Consider the following 23787-nt stretch of genomic DNA (forward strand, 5'->3'; position numbering starts at 1 on the left):
ATCCCTTGCTCACAACTCGACCGAAGCCCGGGATAGGACAGCCACTGGGGCTTTGGATTGTGTTGTGCCTTTGTGGCTTCTGACCCGGTGTCGATCCCGGGTAGCTCCCTGGTTTACCGAGGAGCTCCGAGAGATGAAATGCCAGAAAAGACACCTAGAGAGTGGTTGAAGGGCCAGCCGGTCAGAATCTGATCGAACAGTAGTAAGAATTCATATTAAATCCTACTTAGTGGTGATAAAAGCGGCAAAACGGCAACATTTTTCTGCTCTTATAGCATCCGCAGATAACTGCTCAGCTGCCCTGTTTAGGGTGACCCGCACCTTACTTAACCAAGGAACTGGGAAAGACCCCTTGCAGGGTAGGGCTGAAGAATTTGTTCAGTATCTGCAGGATAAAATCGCTCAGATCGGACAGGCTTGGACTCTGAGCGGGGACGGGGATGAATCTTGTGGAGACCATCTGGGATGAGTTTGATCCTGTGACCCCTGAGGGCATGGACAGGATTATGGGGAGACTCAGTGCTTCCACTTGTGTGCTGGACCTGTGTCCCTCTTGGTTAGTCTCGGCTTCCTGGGAGGTGACACGAGGCTGGCTCCAGGAGATTACCAACACTTTGTTGAGAGAGGGATTCTTTCCCACTGCCTTGAAGGAGGCGGTGGTGAGGCCCCTCCTTAAGAAGCCTTCCCTGGACCCAGCTTCTTTAGCCAACTATCGTCCGGTCTCCAACCTTCGCTTTGTAGCCAAGGTTGTTGAGAATGCGGTAGCACGTCAGCTTCCCCAGTCCCTGGATGAGCCTGTCTACCTGGATCTGTTTCAGTCGGGTTTCAGGCCCGGATACATCATGGAGACGGCATTGGTCGCATTGGTCGATGATCTCTGGCGGGCATGGGACAGGGGCTGCTCCTCTGTTCTGGTCCTATTAGACCTCTCAGCAGCTTTTGATACCATCGACCATGGTATCCTACTGTGATGACTCAAGGGGTTGGGAGTGGGGGGCACCATTTTACAGTGGTTCTCCTCCTACCTGTCAGATCGGTCACAGTTTGTGTTGACTGGAGGGCAGGGATCGACCCCAAGGCGCGTCACTTGTGGGGTGCCCCAGGGGTCAGTTCTCTTACCCCTCCTGTTCAACATATATATGAAACCACTTGGTGAGATCATCCGTGGTTTTGGGGTACAGTATCATCAATATGCTGATGATACCCAACTTTTCATCTCTACCCCAAACCACCCAAATGATGCCCTCGACGTGATGTCCCGATGCCTGGAGGCTGGGTGGATCTGGATGGGGAGGAACAGGCTCAAGCTCAATCCCTCCAAGATGGAGTGGCTGTGGTTTCCGTCATCCCAATTTGTGCATCTTGTTCCATCTTTGATGATAGGGGGAGAAATTTTAGCCCCCTCAGAGAGGGCCCGCAATCTGGGCGTCCTCCTGGATACGCTGCTTAGTTTAGAAGAACACCTGATGGCCATGACCAGGGGGGCCTTTTACCAGGTTCGCCTGGTATGTCAGTTGCGCCCCTTCCTGGATTGAGATGCTCTGTGCACAGTCACTCATGCCCTTGTCCTTTCTCGCCTGGACTACTGTAACGCTCTCTACATGGGGCTGCCCTTTAAGAGCACCCGGAAGCTTCAACTGCTCCAGAATGCGGCTGTGCAGGTTATCATGGGGGACCTAGGTGCTCCCATGTTACACCCCATTTAGGTGGCCTGCACTGGTTGCTGGTTGTCTTCCGGGTGCAATTCAAGGTACTAATTATGACCTTTAAAGCCCTCCATGGTTTAGGCCCAGGGTACCTGCGAGACCACCTACTGCCACCGGTAGCTTCCCACCGTCCAGTGCGATCCCACAGAGTTGGCCTCCTCAGGGTACCGTCGGCCAGACAGTGTCAGCTAGTGACCCCCAGGGGGAGAGCCTTCTCTGTGGGAGCGCCTTCCCTTTGGAATGAGCTGCCCCCCGGAGCTTCATATAATCCCCAACCTCCGGTCCTTCCGACGCACCCTAAAAATTTGGCTTTTCCAGCAAGCCAGCCTGGCCTGAACAAAACAAAATAAATTATTGATCACTGTTAATTTTAATTCGATTTTTTTTAAAAAAAAAAACTGTCATTGTCAATTTTAATTGGGTTTGGGATATTCTATTTAATTTTTTTTAACTTTTGTATTATGTGTTTCTTTTAATGTTGTATGCCACCCTGAGTCCTTGTGAGAAGGGTGGCATATAAATCTAATAAACCTAAACCTAAAAAGCAAAGCGACATGGAGCTTTTCTGAAAGAAAGAATTGTGAGGATCCAACTGAATGGAAACTGTCCATGGAAATCATTCTTGCTTGCTTTAATGGCATCCTGGGTTTCAAGCAGGAGGTCTTCCCATCTTACCCCATCTTGGACATTTCAGAAGTCAAATCTGAAATGTGTTAAATGCAAAACCAGGTTTTTCATCAAATCCCTGAATTAAACTGTTTCCCAGTAAAAACGGTGCTATGCATCCCCTGAAGTGAATGAATCCTTTGCTGAATTTACCATTCTTCCTTCCAGCTCACATCGGAGTTAATGGTGAAATCTCGTCCTGCGGAAGCCGTGGAATCCATTTGCCCAACTTTTATGGGGACAAAAGATTGATTGGGGAGGAAAAGCCAGTTGAGAAGATCATAACCAGAAGAAACCAATCCACTTTCTGAGAAGGAGATTTCCTCTCCAGCACTGTTGTTGAACTTGACATTCCTCAGATAGGGAAGAATCTGAAAGAAAAAAGACACATTGGCTGAATTCTGGTTTCTATCATAATGTGATGGCCATCAGCCTAGGAGATGGGTCTGTATATTTGAGAAGCTAAATCAATCAGAATAGAACTGAAAGGGATCTTGGGGTCTTTTAGTCTAAACCTGCTGCTAAAGCAGGAGACCCTATACCATTTCAGTCAGGTGGCTGTCCAGTCTCTTCTTAAAATATTCCAGTGATGAAGCACCTACAACCTCTTGAGACAAGATGTTCCATTGCATAATTTTCCTCACTGTTAGGAAGTTTCTCCTTAGTTCCATGTTGCTTCTCTCCTTCATTAGTTGAAATGAGTTCTCTTTGTGGAGATTTAAGCAATCAGAAGTAACATCAAATATTCAATTCCATCCCCAAAATGATAATACCTTCTCTTTATCATTGGGCATGTGTATCGTGGCTTCTTCAATTCCAGTCGTATAAGAATGATAGCTACATACAAACATTTTAATCTATATTCCAAATTATATTGTGTAGTTTTCCGTTGTGACACTTGGCAAGCTACATTTTTTAATGGCAAATGCATTTTAAGAATGATTAATTATTTGTCCTAATTGCTTGGTGCTCTCTGAGTGTGTTTTTTTTCCTTGCAGACATTTCATAACCTAAACTAGGTAACACTGATAGTGATATCACTCCCTTCTAGCACTGATAATGCTACCTAGTTGGGTCATGAAATATCTGGAAAAAAAACAAAACCTCAAAGAGCACTAAAGACCCTTCATTTCAAACTTGAGGTATAATAGCTCCTTTATTAGTAAATACTTTCTATCACAACATTGTACAATTCCACTGACTTTCTCTAGCTGATGGTCAAAGAGAATGAAGATTGAAGAAGTAGATCTGACCAAGAGGGGCCACGTGGAAAGTTTATCCTGCCCTGGTTTGTCACTTCATTGTCCAGAGAAGAATAATGCAGCCTTTGATGTTGAAAGACAAATGCTATTTTAATCTCTTCTTAGATACATTCATACCATACAGATATTTAATCAGTTATTCAAGAAATGCATATGGGAAGCTTTCTTTCTAAGGATCTGTGGACTAGACAAAGAGTCACAGAGATTACCTGCCATGACTGAACATTTGAATTTCTCTTTTCAATCCTTCTCATGGCTGCTTGCCCTCTGGATCCATTTATTGCCTGTAATGCTTGGGCTACAGCATAAATGGCATTGTAGATGTTGTAACTTTCACCTTCCATGCTTGTTTCAAAAATGTAAGAAGGTAGATTCTGTAAATTCTCCTTTCCCGTACATGGTTTTACCCTCTTTGGAAGGATCCTGCCTGGTTTGTCCATCATGCAGCCAAACAACATTTCCCAACACAGCAGGAGAAAGACGTCCCCTTGTGGCTTCAGGGGGTCTAAAGACAGGAGGAAATGACTGAATTCTGAGATGTCCCCAGTGTGGTGCCTAAAATGCAGAGCCCCATGGAAGGGCTTTACTACTTTCATTATATCTTGATTCGTTTGCACACTAGGTTTCCAATGGGAAGTTAAGACCCAAACTTTCCAGAATGATGTCTTTCTCAAATGTTCATAGACACTCATTGCTGCCTGTACATTTATAATAATATTGGGGTCTCCAAACAGAATAATCACTTCAGCTTTAGACCATGTATCCACACTATGAAGTAATTTCAACATTGAAGTATGAAGAAAATCCAATTTCATCATTTCAGTGAAGGCCAGGCAGATCTCCTTCTCCTTCAGCATTGGCATCAGAGATGAGAGGAAATGTTCTCCAATGTTACTGTCAGGGGCCAGAAGCCCAACCCAGTTCCAGTGGAAATACAGGAGTAGCTGGATTAAACCCTCATACTGAGGAAATTCCTTGGGATTAATCCAGATGAAGGAAGGATAAACTATTCTGTCTCCCTGAGTGAATTCAAAGCCAACGCCTAGCTGGAGAAAGTGAGATTTTTGGTAAATTTTAGGTGTCACCATTATGTGGATTACTGTCGCACCTGTTTGGCTGGCTCACTTTGAATGCAAAACTTACTTTTTTTGCCTTCTTGGAAAGAAGGATTACATATTAGGAAGAAGAGGTTATCTATTTTCTCTGGAGATAACATCTCAGAAGCCAAGGGAACCATACTGCACTAAAAGGATGGTTAGACTTTTATTAAAAATATGCTTGGAAGGAATTTTATTTTTGAAAGTATATCATTTCAGATTTATCTAATTATCTATTACTCCTGAATTCTATAAAACCATATCTTGACAAGCACAAAATATAAACATATGTCCCAAAAAAACACCTTTGTTTTCCACCTTTGGCTTCTCTGCTTTGTTGTTTGTCTATCCAACACTATATCCAATAAAGTGCCCTTACCTGTGGGACCTTGAAGATGCCGAAGATGGAAGCCATCTGCCTTGAGGATCTGGGGTTGAGATCTCCAATGACAGAGAGCGGAGGGTCCTGATTGTCACATTTGTAACCTGGAACCATTTGGCCTCGGGTGGAGAGCAGGGAGAGGCTGATTATGGAAATCTCCATCTCAGTCTGAGCATTGCTATAGATGTGGAAGCCAAGGGTGATGTTGGGGAGGAGAATCAGATCCTTGTTGACCTCTCTGACTGCAAACACCAAGGCTATGAACTGCTGGTAGTTCTTGGGTGCCACTCTACAGTAAGGAAATCATTGGGGAAATTTTAAGGAAAGCTTGTGTGTGTTGATGGAGTTTATCCTGCTCCCCTCCCCACAATGTTGCTTGTAGCAGAAAACCACAAATTCCATTGGGTTAGTTTTATTGTTAAGGCTGTTTCCTGATTAACGGCCTTGTCAGAAAAGAGAAAATCCTGCGCATCCATATCACAGATCATTTTATACCTCTCTATTGTCCCTCTCCTCCTCACTTTGCTCCAGTGGGTATAGTCCAATTGCTCCTCTTCCACCCTAATCAATTTGGTCATCTCTTTCAGCAGCTTCTTCTGATCTGGCAACCGTTGCTGAGTACAAGACTTCAGTGCAGGTCAGAGATCTGATTTACTGAAGACCATTATTCATGAGCAATCCTGATTCTGAAACAGAGGCACTTCTTCAAACTTCTCCACAGTGTCAATGCATTGATTTCATCTTTGAGTTTTGCATCAGGATTTTCTGTCCAAATTAATATTGTAAGTCAACTTATTCACTAGGCTAGCACAGTTTCTAAGGTATTGTCATTCCTCCCCTTTTTAGTGGTTTATTTGCTTCCTGTTCAAAAGTCCTGGAAAGATGGAGAATTCTAGCATATTTCATGAGTTCGGTTCTTTATTGAGAAAAGTACAATGATCTGAACTATGCCAGGGCATTGCAAACATCACTAGAACAAGTATTTCTGAAAATAGTCCCTGAAAACAAAGCAAACCAAATAATTACTTACATCTTTCCCCTTTGGCTGAAACTTACAAAATATTATCCAGAAGTAGATACGGTTTTTTTTTGAAGGACTGGATGTTGAATTTATGGATAGTTCCCAGGGGAAAATTCCCACCAATAATGAAATCACCAGGCCTGTAAAAGTCTCTTCTCTTTTGTAAAGTGTTTTTCAACACACACCCAGGTTGCATCCTCTTAGCAATAGTTGGAGGCAGGAGCCAGAAGAGCAGCAGCAGGAGAGGCAGCCCAGTCATTCTTCTCACATTTCCTCCTGGATCCAAAATCAAGAGGTTATGAGTTGCTATTTTTTTTTTTTTTGCAGAAGTTGAATTGCAGGGAGTCCTTGAAACCTCAACAGAGCTTTAGCACAAGAGACATAATATGTGCTACCTGGATGGCCCCAAGCCAATTTATGTGCAACCCTGCTTCCTCTTACCTGTGTTTGGTTTATGACCAAAGCGGAATTGAAGGCCAGATAAGTCTCAGCAAACCCAGGAGTTGGCTCTTTGCAAGACAAGGCAAGGTGACATGCCCTGCACCCACCAGGAGAACTCCAAGTATCTAATTTAAAGCAGCTTTTATCTTGGAAATTTTTTTTGTGTAGAAATCCATAGGGGATGCATTAGAAATTACTGTTTGATAATTGCATGGAAAAGCATTTGTCCTAGTTACTGAGTAATAATAGCTGCTCTTCATACAGCAGTTAAACTTAGTCAAGTTAAATTAAACTGGTAACGAAAAGGAAATAAGCGGTGAAATTAAGCATTATTGGACAGTGTGTTATCTTTTTTTATTTTATTTTTTTCTATGGATGGAAATTTTGTAAATATTTTTTACTTTTTAAAGTGGAAGTATCGGATTTTCTTCTTCTGTTTCTTTTTTTTAACCTATGGATTAAATCTTTTCCTTTATTTCTACAATACTGGTTGGTTTGGATTTTTTCTTTTTATTTTGTGTCATTTAAGAATTTTGTTTCTTCTAAACCTGAAACATAAAGAAGATATAAAAAGAATATAAAGAGGGTAATAATCTTAGAGGGAAAAGAAGTTACACTGCCACTTGGAGGTTGAAGGTTGAGACCTGGAAACCTTGCTTTTTCTTTTTTCCCTTTGATCGTTTTGACCTTGCACTTCAAAGGCTTCAGCTTGTTTATAGAAGAAATAAGGAGAAGAGCATGGGTTGTTTACATAGGTGCTCTTTGGATGCTTGTTGGTAGCTGGAAAGAAGTGAAAACAAAGATTTGTTTTTAAACCAGAGTGACAGTGTTTACTAATTGGAAGGATGGCACAACAACAAAAAGAAACCATAACATTACAACAGATTATGTTTGAAATTCAAAAATTATAAGAAACAACAGAGAGAATTGAGAAGATATGGGAAAATATTGAAAATATAAATTGTAATGTGGTAAAGCCTGATGGAAAAATGGAAGATATCCAGCAAATGGAAAAAGTGGACGCTAGAGTCCCAAAATCCCAAGGGAAAAAATGAACAAAGAGGCAAGATAACCATGGATATTGGCAGTGAACTGAGTGTGGTTGGAGATGGAAGAGTGGATAAAGGAAATGGAAGATAGATGGAAAGGTGCTTTACTCCAGATTTCAAGGTATAGAAGAAGAAAAAAGAGAAGAATTGATGGATTTAAGGAGAGATACCTTGCTAAAAACACTACTGATAACCAAAGATAAGCTGATTAAAGAAGCTGATGGAGGGTTTCAAGATTTTACAAGACATGTAACAAGCAACAAGTTGTGAAGAGAAATCCAAACAAATTTGATTAAGGAAATAACCAGAAGACTAATTCCACAAATGACAAAAGAAATAGGACTACACTATTACTGGAAAGACACAGGTTGAGATATGAAAATTAATAATAAAACACTAGTTAAATTTAGTTAAAATTAAAGCATTATGTTAAAAATGTAGTGATATTGGATAGAGTTAAATAAATAATTGATAATGATAACAATGTATACATATGTATTGGCTTGATAAGAGGAAATTTGGTATAAATTTTAAATGGTGAAAAGGAGGGAAAAGTAAGTTAAACTTAGTCAAACTATTGTTAAATAAATGACTGAATGATAATAATGTAATAATTTGTATTGACATGATAAAAGGGAAATTGTATATAAATTGTAAATAGTGATTAAGAAAAGAGGTCTAAAAATTTGTTATCAAACATAATTAAATTTTATTTTGAATGTGTTCTAAAGATATAATGTGGCTGGATGATATTGAAAATAGATAAGGCTATATAACGTGGAGTTGATATGATAACTAACAATTGGATATGAGAAAACATCTTTAGATTATACATAAAGAGTATTAACTACAATAATTATCACTATAAAAAAATAAAATAAAATACATACAATCAAATGTTAATCAATACTGGGAAAATGTTATGATATATGATATAATTAAATATTATGGATGTCCAGCTAAAATAGGACATGAGGATTTGATGATAATAGAGGATTTTACAAATAAGTAAATGAATTGTCAGCATGTGTTATGGATTAATTCTTTAGCATAGCTAAGGATGAAGGATGTTTAAATAACCATAGGTAATTAAAACTGGAGGTATAATGATGTTGATATGGTAAATATCTGAGTTAAGATATTTGAATTAATATGAGTTAATGGAAGAGAAGCACCAAAGCATGTTGTAACCAGTTGATATACTTCTTTTTTTTTCATAATAGACACCTGTGTTTTGTTTTGTTTTCCTGCCTTGTCCCTTGTCGTTTTTGTCTTTTTTTGTATTATTTTTAATTTTTATTTTTTATTTTAATTTTAATTTTTTATTTGCCCTTTTTTTTTTGATCCTTTCTTTTCCCACCGGTGTGGGCAGGTATTGTTCAAGATTATTACTTTTATTAATATTTTTAAATAATAATTACAGTTAAATGAAAATGGATATATAATAATGCTTGAGTTAATATGAGTTATGTTGGTTGACTGTGGAGGAGATGCACCAAAACTTATCTGTAATTGATTGATACATTTTCTACAGATGTAAAGAAAGATGCTGTACCTGTTTTAAATTAAAATTAAAAAACATTTATTAAAAAAAATAGATAAGGGAATGCCATTATGTGGTTTTGTTTTAAATTTTGGAATGTTTGTTATAAAGGGACATTAAAGCAACTATAGTCATATGAAGGATGAAGGATGATGATTTTTGTATTTGTATTTTGTATTTATTGGACATTTATAGGCTGCCCTTTTCCCTGAGGGGACTCAGGGCGGCTTACAATCAAAAAGGAAAGGGAGTGTAGGACAGTACAAAAAGAAATGTGAACAAAAGTAAATTAAACAATAAAACTCAACATTCACTCAACATTCGGGAGGGGCGAAAATAGACTTATCCCCAGGCCTGACGGGCTAGCCAGTTCTTGAGGGCTGTGCGGAAGGCCTGGACGGTGGTGAGGGTACGAATCTCCACGGGGAGATTGTTCCATAGTGTCGGAGCCGCAACAGAGAAGGCTCTCCTCCGAGTAGTCGCCAGTCGGCACTGACTGGCGGATGGATAACGGAGGAGGCCAACTCTATGCGATCTGATGGGACGCAGGGAGGTAATTGGCAGAAGGCGGTCTCTCAAATAGCCAGATCCACTACCATGGAGCGCTTTATAGGTGGTGAGTAGAACCTTGAAGTGCACCCGGAGATCGACAGGTAGCCAGTGCAGCTCACGGAGGATCGGTGTTATGTGGGCGAACCGTGGTGCGCCCACGATCACTCGCGCGGCCGCATTCTGGACTAGCTGAAGTCTCCGGATGCTCTTCAAGGGCAGCCCCATGTAGAGCACATTACAGTATTCCAGCCTGGAGATCACAAGGGCTCGAGTGACTGTTGTGAGGGCCTCCCGATTCAGGTAGGGCCGCAACTGGCGCACAAGGTGAACCTGGGCAAATGCCCCCCTGGTCACAGCTGAGAGATGGTGGTCAAAAGTCAGCTGTGGGTCCAGAAGGACTCCCAAGTTGCGGGCCCTTTCTGAGGGGTGTAAGTTTTGTCCCCCCAGCCTGAATGATGGTATGTTGGTCAACTTTTTGGGAGGAAAACACAACAGCCACTCGGTCTTGTCTGGGTTGAGTATCAGCTTGTTTGCTCTCATCCAGTCTTTAACGGCTTCGAGACCCCGGTTCATCACGTCCACCGCTTCATTGAGTTGGCACGGGGCGGACAGATACAACTGTGTATCGTCCGCATATTGGTGATATTTTATCCCGTGCCTTCGGATGATCTCGCCCAGCGGTTTCATGTAAATGTTAAATAGTAGGGGGGATAGGAGCGACCCCTGCGGCACCCCATAAGTTAGGGGCCTCAGGGACGATCTCTGCCCCCCCACCAACACCGACTGCGACCTGTCCGAGAGATAGGAGGAGAACCACTGCAAAACAGTGCCGCCCACCCCTATCTCCCGCAGTCGTCGCAGAAGGATACCATGGTCGATGGTATCGAAAGCCGCTGAGAGGTCCAGGAGAACTAGGATGGAAGCATGGCCTCCATCCCTAGCTCTCCAGAGATCATCGGTCAATGCGACCAAAGCGGTTTCTGTGCTGTAACCGGGTCTGAAGCCAGACTGGAAGGGGTCAAGATAGTTAGCTTCCTCCAAGGTACGCTGAAGCTGGAGAGCCACCACCTTCTCAACAACCTTCCCTACAAAGGGGAGGTTGGAGACTGGACGATAGTTATTAAGAACAGCTGGATCCAAGGACGGTTTCTTCAGGAGGGGTCTTACCACCGCTGTCTTAAGCGCGGTGGGGAAGTACCCCTCCCGAAGAGAGGCGGTAACAACCGCCTGGATCCAGCCTCGTGTCACCTCACTGCTGTTGGCAACCAGCCAGGAGGGACATGGGTCCAGTATGCAGGTGGAGGCACTCACAGCTCGCATAGCCTTGTCCACATCCCCAGAGGCAACTTCCTGAAACTCAACCCAGAGATGGTTTGCCAAGTCTTCTCCTTGTGTCTCGGCTGGATCTACTGGGGTGGAGTCCAGGTCCGCTCGAAACCGGGCAACTTTGTCCGCCAAGAACTGGACATACTCCTCAGCCTTACCCTGTAGGGAGTCCCCCGTCTCCCTCCTATTTAGGAGGGAGCGGGTTATCCTAAACAGGGCGGCTGGGCGGGACTCGGCAGACACTACCAAGGAGGCAATATATGTTCTTTTTGCTGTTCTTAAAGTCCGAATATACTCCTTGGTGCATGCTGTTAAAAGTGCCCGTTTCGACTCGGACCTATCGGACCTCCACGAGTGCTCTAGGCGTCTCCTCCGGCGCTTTACCTCCCGGAGCTCCTCAGTGAACCAAGGAGGCCTCCGGGGGCCGCTGACCCAGAGGGGCCGTAGCGGCGCAATCCAGTCTAGAGACTCCGAAGCTGCCGAGTGCCAGGCAGCGACGAGAGTCTCCGCCGAACTGTGGGCGAGGGTATCAGGAATAACCCCAAGCTCCGTCTGGAACCTAACAGGATCCATCAGTCGCTTGGGGCGGAACCAGCTGGTCGGTCCCTCCTCCCTACAGTGGGGGTTTGGCCTCCGGAAGTCTAGCCTCAGTAGGTAGTGGTCTGACCACGACAGGGGTATGATCTCATTACCCCTCAGACCATGATCGTAACTCCACTGCTCCGAGAGGAATATGAGGTCGAGCGTGTGACCCGCTGAGTGAGTTGGGCCTCGGATTACTTGAGTCAAGCCCATGGATGTCATGGAAGCCATGAACTCCTGCGCTCCATCAGAGTGTTCACCGAGCGAAGGCAAGTTGAAGTCCCCCAGAACTATAAGTCTAGGGAACTCAACTGCTAGCTCGGCTACTGACTCGAGGAGCGAGGGGAGGGCTGCTGCAACGCAGTTGGGAGGCAGGTACGTAAGCAGCAGACCCACTTGACCCTTGAGGTCCAGCTTCACCAGCAGGGACTCACACCCGACAAGCTCCGGAGCAGGGATCCTACGAGGTACTAAAGACTCCCGGACTACAATAGCCACACCGCCACCCCTTCCCTGGGCTCTCGGCTGATGTAGCACCTGAAATCCGGCTGGGCACATCTCAACGAGGGGGACTCCTCCCTCCGTGCCCAGCCATGTTTCAGTAATACATGCCAGGTCTGCGCCCTCATCAGTTATCAAGTCCCGGATGAGGGGGGCCTTATGAACGACAGACCTGGCATTTAGCGACAGCAGCCTGAGACCAGGGTCCTGATTACTTGCGCCATCTGACCTTGGAGTGGGACTCCTAGGGCCGGAAGGAGGGATCTCTATGACACAGCGAGCCCTCCTTCCCCGGTAATGGCCAGCCCTAAAGTCCCCGCCGTATCTGCCTCTCCCTGTTATGACCGCAATGCTCCGACCCTCTCCCGTGGGCGTAGTCCCCCCAACCACCCCAATGGCCCCCACTTTCCCCGGCAGGTCCTCCGAATCAGACATACTCATTCACTCACCCAAGCAGTCCCCACATAGAAGTTAAAACATATAAAATACAATGGTAACAAAATGGTAAAAGTGGGATCATTCATTCAATCACATACAATCCCATGCACTCATCATACCAATTTAAAAAATTGCGCAAGAGAGGAGAAACTTAATGTTTTTGAACTTCTCCTCTGTGGAGATAGCACATCATTGTGTCCAATGATAGCAATATATATATAAATATATTTGATGTAAAATATGTAACTTGATATGAATCATATGTGATGACTGTGGAAGGGATGCACGAAAGTTCTTTATAACCAATTGACACAGTTTCTACAATTTGTAATGAAAGATGATTTTAAGGTGTTTGTGTTTATTTAAAAAATAAAAAATATTTAAAAAGCTATTATTTTGGGAGACCCCCTTTAACTCCCTCCCACCATGACAGTCTCCTGCTAACATGTTTATTTTTCATCAACTTGATTCCTCACAACAGAAAATCCTCTATATTCCTAAATTCATTTGCATGCCTATCTATCTATCTATCTATCTATCTATCTATCTATCTATCTATCTATCTATCTATCTATCTATCCATCCATCCATCCATCCATCCATCCATCCATCCATCCATCTTCATAATAGTTGGAAAGAATAAATAATATATAAAAAGCAGGGGCCAGAAAATATCAATAATATAGCATATACTTCACATGATCTTATTTACATTCTTGCTATCCTTACAATTTATATTGATATTGATTGTTTCCTGATTGCTTATGTGTACCCTATGACTATCATTCTGTACCTTATGATTCTTGATAAATGTATCTTGTCTTTTTTGTACACTGAGAGCATTTGCACCAAAGACAAATTCCTTGTGTGTCCAATAACATGGCCAATAAAGAATTCTGTTCTATTCTATTCTATTCTATTCTACTCTATTCTATTCTATGAAAAATTTAGCTTTCTCAATTAAGTTAACAGAAATTAAAATAGTGTGGTTCATATAAACACTATACCTTTTTAGAAAAAAGGTAATTTCAGTAATCTGTTGAAACAGACATTCTTAAAAACACTAATAGTAAACACAATACAATATATTTTTTACAGCAAATCAGATTTTAAAAAGGACAACCGCCATGTCAGAAAGTAATAATTTACATTACATTTACATTATTATCATTTATTTCCAAGTTGATCATGGGGCCTCTCTGGAAAGAAATGGCATTAATAAAAAATAAAAGGACGGGTGTTTTGTTGCTGATTATTAGAAAGTTTGTGATTAGCACCTCACTTGATTTCCAATTATTTAAGGAAAAAGCATCATTTCTCATTTCATTTATTTTAAAAATCAAAAATAAGAAAGTCAAAATTAAACATAAATCCCCATATACATCAGAGATTCTTATGTCTCATTATATTCTCTCTACAATTCAGACTGGGTTTAAATAGGATAATGTAGCATTTGGGGAAAAAGATGCAAGCCAAGAGACCAGTCCCAGAGGCCAAGATGGAGAAGATCTCCACAGCCACCATGGACTTCCCTTTGGTGCTCAGGTAGGTTGGGAGGAAGGTGAGCCAAACACTGCAAAAGACCAGCATGCTAAAAGTAATGAACTTGGCTTCGTTAAAGCTGTCAGGCAATTTCCTAGCTAGAAATGCCACTGTGAAACTGATGAGGGACAGGAAACCCAGGTAAGCGAGGACAGCGTAAAACATTGAAGCTGAGCCTTCATTACATTCCAAGATGATCTCTCCTACCAAGGAGTGGAAGTCCCTTTTGGGAAATGGAGGAGAAGTTGCCAACCAGGTGACACAAATAACTGCTTGGAGCAGGGGGCAGGCTATGACAATGGAGTTGGTCAATGGTTTTCCTAAGAGTTTCCTTGTCCTGTTCCCTGGCTTAGTGGCCATGAAGGCTAGAACCACCATGATAGTTTTTGCTAACACAGAGGAAACTGCAAGGGCAAAGAGAACGGCAAAGGCAGTTTGTCGGAAGAGGCAGGTGAGCTTCCCAGGTCGACCAATGAAGAGGAAGGAGCAGAGGAAGCAGAGCAGGAGGGAGACCAGGAGGACGTAGGTAAGATCTCTGTTGTTGGCCTTGACCATTGGTGTGTTGTGATTCTTACAGAAAATCACCAGAACTGCAGAGGTGGTCACAGAGAGAAAAAGAGCAAGAGATGCTAAAGTGTATCCCAGGGTGTCTTGATAGGAAAGGAAGTGGATCTTCTTGGCAATGCAGTAGTCCTTGTCCTTGTTGGGATATTGATTTCTGGGGCAGGGGCTACAACAAGCTGCGTCTGAAATCAAGATTCAGTGTATACTTTATAGTGAATCAACAAGGGCAAATCATCTATCTATACTGACAATGCTGGGAATGGGTTAGCCAGAAAAATGGATCTGTTCTCTGCTTTATACTTCAAATTCACCCATTCAAACCATTTTGCAGGGAAGGGTTAGAAGACATACTGTAGGTAGATACATCTGCTCTGTCTCTGACACGTCTATGAATTTAGTTTAGTTTACTTTATTGTCATTGCATCTCATACAATGAGATTGAATGCCATCTTCAGTGTACATGATACATTAAAAAATAAAACAAAATCACACACCCTTCACATTTTATACAATTGAATTGAAAACCTCTGATATTGCATTAATATTGCACTGTATAGTAGAATTCAACATTGTTACTGCACTGGGATAGAAGCTGTTTTTCAGTCTATTCGTTCTTGTTTCTATTATCCTGTACCATCTGCCAGATGGTAATAGTTCAAAAAAATGGTGCCCAGGATGAGACGGATCTTTAAGAATGTTTTGAACTTCCTTAAGGCAGCAGGAGCTATAAAGCTGTTCAAAGGAGGTTGAGAGGGCAATGATGTTAACCTCCTGGAGTGCTGTCTAGTGGTTGGTTACACATTTCATTACTACTGCTAAACCACATGCTTGTGACCTCTGTGCATATGCTCAGCCTTCTGTGCATGTGCTTTGCTTGGAACGCACCCTCCGCGCATGCACCTGGTCTCAAAAATGTGCCTAAATAGGATGGCATAGAGCCGGGGTGGGTGGGCAGGCCCACCTATGATTTCTGCTACCAGATCAGATAGAACAGGTCCGAACCAGCTGAATACCACTTTGGGTGCTTCCTATCTGCCACTATGCAATTGGCAAACCATACACAACCATTGAAATACTCTTTAAGGCACAGCGGTAGAAGGTCACCAGCAGTTTTTCATTTAGTTGTTGTTTCCTGAGAAGTCTCAGGTAGTATAATCTCTGCTGGGCCCTTTTGACCAGTGCTGCAATGTGAACACCCCAGGTTAGGTCCTCTTTTATGATAAAACCCAGAAACTTAAAACTGGCCACTTGCTCCACTCGGTCTCCATTGATAAGCAAGGGCTGGATGTCTGATCTATTCCTTCTGTAGTCCACTACAAACTCCTTAGTCTTATTGGTGTTAAGGACCAAGTTATTGTCTCCACACTACGAAAGCAACTGGTCCACCTCATCTCAATAAGCAGATTCATCCCCCTTCCTCCCGGAGATGGGTCCCAACACTGAGGTATCATCTGCAAATTTAATAATAGTATTACTGGCATGAATGGGAATGCAGTCATATGCATAAAGAATATAAAGGACTCAACACGCAACACTGTGGTGTACTAATGTAAAGAATAAGAGCTGAGGAGATAAGATTACCTAATCTGACCCTCAAAGAGCTGCTAGAAAGGAAATCCATAATCCAAATTTCCTGGTAGATCGAGTGTTTTGATAGAAGAAGAAGGTCCTTAATAAAAATCAGAGCCATTTTTGACTGCTTCAGTGTTGCCACACTGGAGGTGAGGGATAGGGTGGGGGAATTTTAGATAGCTGCGATTTTGTAGCCAAAACAAAATACTTTCTCTTGGGAACAAAGGACATTCTCACACATGGTCAGAGGAAGGTGGAATGATGTTACCAGGCAACCAGACAGCATTGTGATTGGACCATGTGACTGATTGTTTTGAGAAAGTGACAAACGTTTACTTTTAATTAGGTGAAAACCATGGGAAACTTCAAAGTCTGTTTTCACCAGATCTGTGCCAATATGATATATGAAACAAAGCTATTTGTCAGGGTTCCAAATAGCATCCAAAAGTAAATCAGAGTCCAAGGCAAAGTGTTGCTCAAATTTCCAATTTATTAAGAGAGCCATGTTGGCACATCTGGGAAAACCTGAATCTGAAAGCATCCCAGTTTTCCCCACCCAGTTGAAAGTTCAATATCTTGCCACTACACCCACAAGTCCATCACATGGTTGAATCTTCCACTGCCATTCTGTCACCTTCCACACATCCAGTTCCTGTCAGGTGCAGAGGTGCAAAGACAAAGGATGACCTTGGCTTTCTAGAAAGAATGTTGTTATGGCTACATATCATCTAACTTTGTGCAATGCCCTCTCCCATTTTCCCACCATAGAAAATGCATGGTAGAAAAATAGAAAGTGTGGCAGGCCTGGGATCCAGAAGAAATTATGGCTGTAGGCCTGACACTATTCTTTGAGGAATCTACCTGCCTTGGAGTTTTGCTTGATATGAATGTATTATTTGGAACCCTGACAGCAACGTATATTAAATTTCTGAGGAGCAAGAAAAGTGACCTGTGGGGTAGTACAGTTTAGATTCATGAATTGAGATGGTCTGCTGAAAGGTATGACTATATTGAAGCATATAAATACTACCAAAATTGATGCCAACAATCAACATTTTTTCCAGTTAATGGTTTCTTTGATCCTGGAAGATCTACATTTAAAGGGTGTCTACCTGTCTCATTAGAAATGGTCCCTTCTGGACAAGGGTCACATTGGTAGCAGCAAACCTGCTCTCCCTCTGGAACTCTTCTCCTCTCTCCTGCATGGCACCTCTTCCTGCCACACCTGGCAAAGGGCACTTTCTAAAAAAGAGAAGAAGATATAGTAGGTGGCCTCAGCAATGAATATTCTTCATTTATTAATTTGTACATTGTTTTTTCCATCTTTAGAGCCTCTTCAAAAGAAATTTTTTACCAGAAACCAGGATAAGCTGCTGGGGGAGTCAGGCCAATGCAATCCTGACCCTCCAATGGATGCTGGAGATTGGACCTGGGACCTCAAAATGCAAAGGAAGCCTTGTGACATGGAGCTTTTCTAAAAGAAAGAATTGTCAGGATCCAACTGAATGGGAACGGTCCATGGAAATCATTCTTGCTTGCTTTAATGACATCCTGGGTTTCAAGCAGGAATTCCTCCCAATCTTACCCCATCTTGGACTTTTCAGAAGTCAAATCTGAAATGTGTTAAATGCAAAAGCAGGTTTTTCATGAAATTCCTGAATCTGTTTCCCAGATAAAAAGATGTTATGCATCCTCTACAGTGAATGAATCCTTTGCTGAATCTATAACATTTCCTTCCAGCTCACCTTTGTGGCCCAGATGATCACATCAGAGTTAATGGTGAAATCTTGTCCTGGGGAAGCCATGGAATCCATTTGCCCAACTGTCACGGGGACAAAAGATTGATTGGGGAGGAAAAGCCAGTTGAGAAGGTCATAACGAGCAGACACCAATCCACTTTCTGAGAAGGAGACTTCCTCTCCAGCACTGTTGTTGAACTGGATGTTCCTCAGATGAGGAAGAATCTGAAAGAAAAAAAAACACCGGATTACCGTATTTGTTGGAGTATAAGACGCACTGGAGTATAAGACGCACCAAGGTTTTGAAGAGGCAAATTAAAAAAAAGTAGGTAGGTAGAGGGATAGACAGGGAGAGAAAGAGAGAAATACAATAGGCAGGTAGGGAGAGAAAGAAAGAGTAGTTAGGTAGGTAGGTAGATAAAGGGAGAGAAAGAGAGAGAAATAGAGAGAAATAGAGAGAGAGATATACAGCAGGGAGGGAGGGAGAGAGAGTGTGTGTGTAGGTAGGTAGAGCGATAGAGAGATGGAAATAGAAAGAGATAGAGAGAAGTGAGGAATGGAGAGAGAAAGAGAGTAGGTAGGTTGGTAGGTAGAGGGATAGAGAGAGAGAAAGAGAGAGAGAAATACAGTAGATAGAGAGGGTGACAGAGAGAGAGTAGTTAGGTAGGTAGGTAGATAGGTAGATAAAAGAATAGATAGAGATAGAGAAATAGAGAGAAATAGAGAAATACAGTAGGCAGGCAGGCAGGCAGGTAGATAGGTAGGTAGGTAGGTGGAGAGAGAGAGACTGTATGTGGGGGGTAGGTAAATAGGTAGGTAGGTAGATAAAAGGATATATAGAGAGAGAAATAGAGAGAGATAGAGAAATATGGTTGGTTGGTAGGTAGGTAGGTAGGTAGGTAGGTAGGTAGGTAGGTAGGTAGGTAGAGAGAGAGACTGTGTGTGAATGTAAGTAGGTAGAGGGATAGAGAGAGAGAAATAGAGAGAGAGAGAGAAATAAAGTAGATAAATGGGTGTTTCTGCTGGCACAGCACTTCATCAATGTAATTCTTATCAATCAGTTAAAGAGCTTTCCGAAAGGGAAAAAAAGTTTTTGCACTCTGCAAACCTCCCCAAAACAGCCCGTTTTTCACAAAAATCGGCCTGGTTTTTTTCAAATAAAAGGCATGAATAGACTTGGGGGGGGGGGTCTTGCAGAGTGCTCCTGGCGGGGGCAAAAATGAGCAAAAACAGCCCATTTTTCACAAAAATGGTCCCATTTTTTGTCAAAAAAATTGCATACATAGCCTTATAGAGACTTATAGAGTGCTGCTGGGGGCTGGGGGGCAAAAACACCCAATTTCTTTGCTCATTTCAACCCTCCCCAGCCCCCAGGAGCTCTCTGAAAGCCTCCATAAGGCTAAGCATGGCCATTTTGGTGAAGGGAGCGGGGTTTCTGGAGGCAAACATTGCTGTATTCGGTGTTTAAGAGGCACCCAGTTTTTCAGCCTCTTTTTTGAGGGAAAAAGGTGTGTCTTATACTCCAAAAAATACAGTAATTGGTTGAACACCACAGTCGACACATCCTGATTTCTGTCATAATGTGATGGCCATCAACCTAGAAGTCTGGTCTGTTTCCTAGAAGCTAAATGAATTCCCTTGATGGAGATCTTAGCAATCAGAAATAACATCAAATATTCAATCACATTCCCACATTCTCTTTATCGTTGGATATTTGTATCATGGCTTTTTCAATTCCAGTCTTTCAAGAATGATAACTACTTACAAACATTGTAATGCCATCTTCCAAATTACATTGTGTAGTAGATACTTGGCAAATAACATTTTTAATTTTATTTGGACTCCTAGTTTTGCAAATGACAAATGCATTTTAGGAATGATTCAATAATTTCTGAGGGATCCTTGGTGTTCTCTGAGCCTGGTTGTTTTCTTGCAGACATTTCATGACCTAAACTAGGTAACATTCAGTGATATCATTCCCTTCTAGCACTGATGATGCTACCTAGTTGGATCATGAAATGTCTGCAAGAAAACTACCAAACTCAAAGAGCACCAAGGACCCCCCCCCCCGTTTCAACCCTGAATTATAATGGTCTTCTTTATGTGGTAAATACTTTCTATCATAACATTGTACAATTCCACGGACTTTCTCTAGCTGATGGTCAATGAGAACAGAATGAAGAAGTAGATCTGATCAAGTGGGGGGCCATTTCACTATCTAGAGAGAAATAATTTAGCCTTTGGTGTTGAAAAGTCTGATGAATTTCAGATCAGGAACCCTTTAGGACTACATTGAATTCTTCTGCATATGCTGAGATTGAAAAGACTTAACACAATTAACCAAGCAGTACAAGAAAGGGCATATTAAGAGAATGGCATACTAAAAAAATGGGGTGGACACACAAAAAAATTCTAAGCCACAATAACCTAAACCAACATTAATATGAATTGAGTGTTTTTTTAATAGATTGGATTCAGGCTACCTACTGAGAGAAAACCAGGAGGTTCTGCAATGCTGACTAGGACTTCAACTGAGCTGCTGAAGCATCTTCCACAAATGCACTCAGATTAGGACCATGTTGGGCTCTTCTGCATATGCTGAGGTTGTCAGAAGCTTTACCCAACAAACAAAGCCGTTCAAGAAACTGCATACTCTCAGGCAACCATTGATGTCATTCCAGGGACTTCTAGGAAGATCTTTGCTCTTAGGAGCAATCAGTTGGGTTTAATTCTCTTTTTCCTCCATCTGTCCCTTTTCAACAAAAACCTCTCACTTAATTCAAATGACAGTTTTCAATAATTGCTATCTTAGATACATATAGATATTTAATAAGTAAAACAAGAAATGCATTGTTTTTACCTAGACAACTACCTACCATTAATCTGATCTGTGGATCAAATAAAAAGACCGAGATTACCTGCCATGACTGAATATTTGAGATCCTCTTTCCAAGCCTCATCCTGGCTGGTTTTGCTCCAGCTCCATATATAGTGTGTAATGCGTGTGCCACAGCATAAATGGCATTGTAGATGTTGTAACTCTCACCTTCCATGCTTGTTTCAAAAATGTAAGAAGGTAGATTCTGTAAATTCTCCTTTCCCGTACATGGTTTTACCCTCTTTGGAAGGATCCTGCCTGGATTGTTCATCATGCAGCCAAACAACCTTTCCCAACATAGCTGGAGAAAGATGTCCCCTTGTGGCTTCAGGGGGTCTAAAGACAGGAGGAAATGACTGAATTCTGAGACATCCCCAGTGTGGTGCCTAAAATGCAGAGCCCCATGGAAGGGCTTTACTACTTTCAAGATGTCATGACTCCTCAGCACACTAAGTTTCCAATGAGAAGTTAAGACCCAAACTTTCCAGAATGATGTCTTTCTCAAATGTTCCTGAACACCCATTGCTATCTGTACATTTGTAATACTATTGGGGTCTCCAAACAGAATAATCACTTCAGCTTTAGACCAAATCTTCAAAATATGCAGTATTTTCAACATTGGAGTAGCAAGAAAATTTGATTTCAACTTATCAGTGAAGGCCAGGCAGATCTCCTTCTCCTTGAGCATTGGTGTCAGAGATGAGATGAAATGTTCTCCACTGTCATCTTCAGGAACCAGCAGGCCAACCCAGTTCCACTGGAAATACAGGAGCAGCTGGACTAAACCCACATACTGAGGAAATTCATTGGGGTTAATCCGGAAGAAGGAAGGATAAACTCTTCTGTCTCCCTGAGTGAATTCAAAGCCAATGCCTAGCTGGAGAAAGTGAGATTCTTGATAGAGTAAATTTTAAGGGTCACTATCATGTAGATTATTGCCCCACCTATTTGGCTGGCTCACTTTGAGTGGCAAGCTTAATTTTCTGACCTTCTTAGGAAGAACGATGACATATTAGGAAGAACAAGTTATGTATTTTGCCTGGTGTTGAACATGTGTAAAAAGCCAAGGGAATGTCAAATTAATACAGAGAATATACCAACTACACTACTTTTATGAAGAATAGATTAGGAAAGATTTCCTCTTGGCAAGTACCACATTTCAAAATTACCTCATTATATATCAGTTTTGGCTTCTATAAAAAGAGATCTTGACACAAGCAATCTAAATTTATGTCCCCCCCCCCCCACAACATCTTTGTTTTCCACCTTTGACCTTTTTGTGTGCTTTGTTGTTACTCTATCCAAAGAGCCCTCTTACCTGTGGGACCTTGTAGATGCTGAAGATGGAGGCCATCTGCCTTGAGGAACTGGGGTTGAGATCTCCAATGACAGAGAGCAGAGGGTGCTTTCTGTCACATTTGTAACCTGGAACCACTCGGCCTTGAGTGGAAAGCAGGGAGAGGCTATTTGAAGAAATCTCCATCTCAGTCTGAGTATTGCTATAGATGTGGAAGCCAAGGGTGATGTTGGGGAGGAGAAACAGATCCGTGTTGACCTCTGTGACTGCAAACACCAAGGCTATGAACTGCTGGTAATTCTTGGGTACGATTCTACAGTGAGAAAATTGTTCGGAAATGTTAAGGAAAGCTTGTGTGTGCTGGTGAACTTTGTCATGTCTTTTTTAGAATGTCCTTTGTAGCGGGAAGTCCCAAATTCCATTGGGATTGTTTCATTGTTAAGGCTTTTTCTTGAATAATGGCCTCCAGGAGAACAGGAGAAAATCCTGTTTATTCATCACAAATCATTTTATATCCCTCCATCATCCCTCCCTTCTTCACTTTGCTTCAGTGACTGTAATCCTTCCCAATTGCTTCTCTTCCACACTACAGTAATTAATTTGTTTCCCTCTTGAAGCAGCCTCTTCAGGTCTGGAAACCATTGTTGAGCACAAGACTACAATAAGGGGCAACAGCATATATTTCCTGAAGGTCCTTATTGATGAGCAATCCTGATTCCAAAACAGATGGATATTTTACAACTCCTCTACACTGTAAATGGATTGACCTCATCTTTGAGTTTTGCATCAGGAGTTTCTGTCCAAATTAATATTGTAAGTCAACTTCTTCACTAGGCCAGCATAGTTTCTAAGGTGTTTTTTGCTGGTTTATAGCTTCCTGATTAAGAGCTCTGGAAACATTGAGAATTCTACCATATTTTATGAGTTTGGTTCTTTACTGAGAAAAGCACAAAGAAATGAACTATGCTAGGGCATTGCAAGCATCACTAGAACAAATATTTCCAAAAAGAGTCCTTGAACAAATCAAATAATTATTTAGATGTTTCCCCTTTAGGTTGAAACTTACAAAATATTCTCCAGAAATAAAGATGGGTCTTTTTTAAAGGATTTGAAGTAGAATTGATGTGTAGTTCCCAGGGGAAAATTCACACCAATAATGAAATCACCAGGTCTGTAAAAGTCTCTCTTAGTCTGTAAAGTGTATGTCAACACACACCCAGTTTGCATCCTCTTAGCAGAAGTTGAAGGCAGGAGCCAGAAGAACAGCAGCAGGAGGAGAGGCAGCCCAGTCATTCTTCTCACCTTTCCTTCTGGATCCAAAAATCAAAAGGGTCTTTTGTGTGTGCAGAAGTTGAATTGCAGGGAGCCCTTGAGATCTCAGCAGAGCTTTAGCAGAAGAGAAATAGTCTGTGCCATCTGGATGTTCCCAAGGCAAATTTATACCAACCGTGCTTCTTCCCATCTATGTATCGTCTGTGACCAAAGAGGAAACTAATGCTAGCTAAATCTCACCCAACCCTGATGTTGGTTCTTTGCAACACAAGGCAAGGTGACATGTTCTGCCACCAACAGGGGAACTCTGAGTATATAATTTAAAGCACGTTTTATCTCAGAATATTTTTATGGGTA

General features: G+C 42.0%; 1 protein-coding gene across 1 annotated transcript in view; it reads right to left on the reverse strand.

Annotated features, from left to right (window-relative positions):
- The window catches only part of LOC148049931 (vomeronasal type-2 receptor 26-like), a 30836-nt gene extending 9704 nt beyond the window's left edge, over positions 1-21132 (reverse strand). Inside the window, exons 1-5 of the mRNA XM_087705518.1 lie at positions 21030-21132; positions 17830-17857; positions 5111-5402; positions 3844-4680; positions 2546-2743 (exon numbers count right to left, since the gene is read on the reverse strand). Of these exons, the coding sequence (XP_087561644.1) occupies positions 2546-2743; positions 3844-4680; positions 5111-5402; positions 17830-17857; positions 21030-21132 (1458 nt within the window). The remainder of the gene's footprint in view (positions 1-2545; positions 2744-3843; positions 4681-5110; positions 5403-17829; positions 17858-21029) is intronic.
- Positions 21133-23787: the final 2655 nt, after the last annotated feature.

Source organism: Thamnophis sirtalis, unplaced genomic scaffold (assembly GCF_051295495.1).
Source record: "Thamnophis sirtalis isolate CommonGarterSnake01/CBP01778 unplaced genomic scaffold, rThaSir2_p1.2 scaffold_1, whole genome shotgun sequence".
Taxonomy (NCBI): domain Eukaryota; kingdom Metazoa; phylum Chordata; class Lepidosauria; order Squamata; family Natricidae; genus Thamnophis; species Thamnophis sirtalis.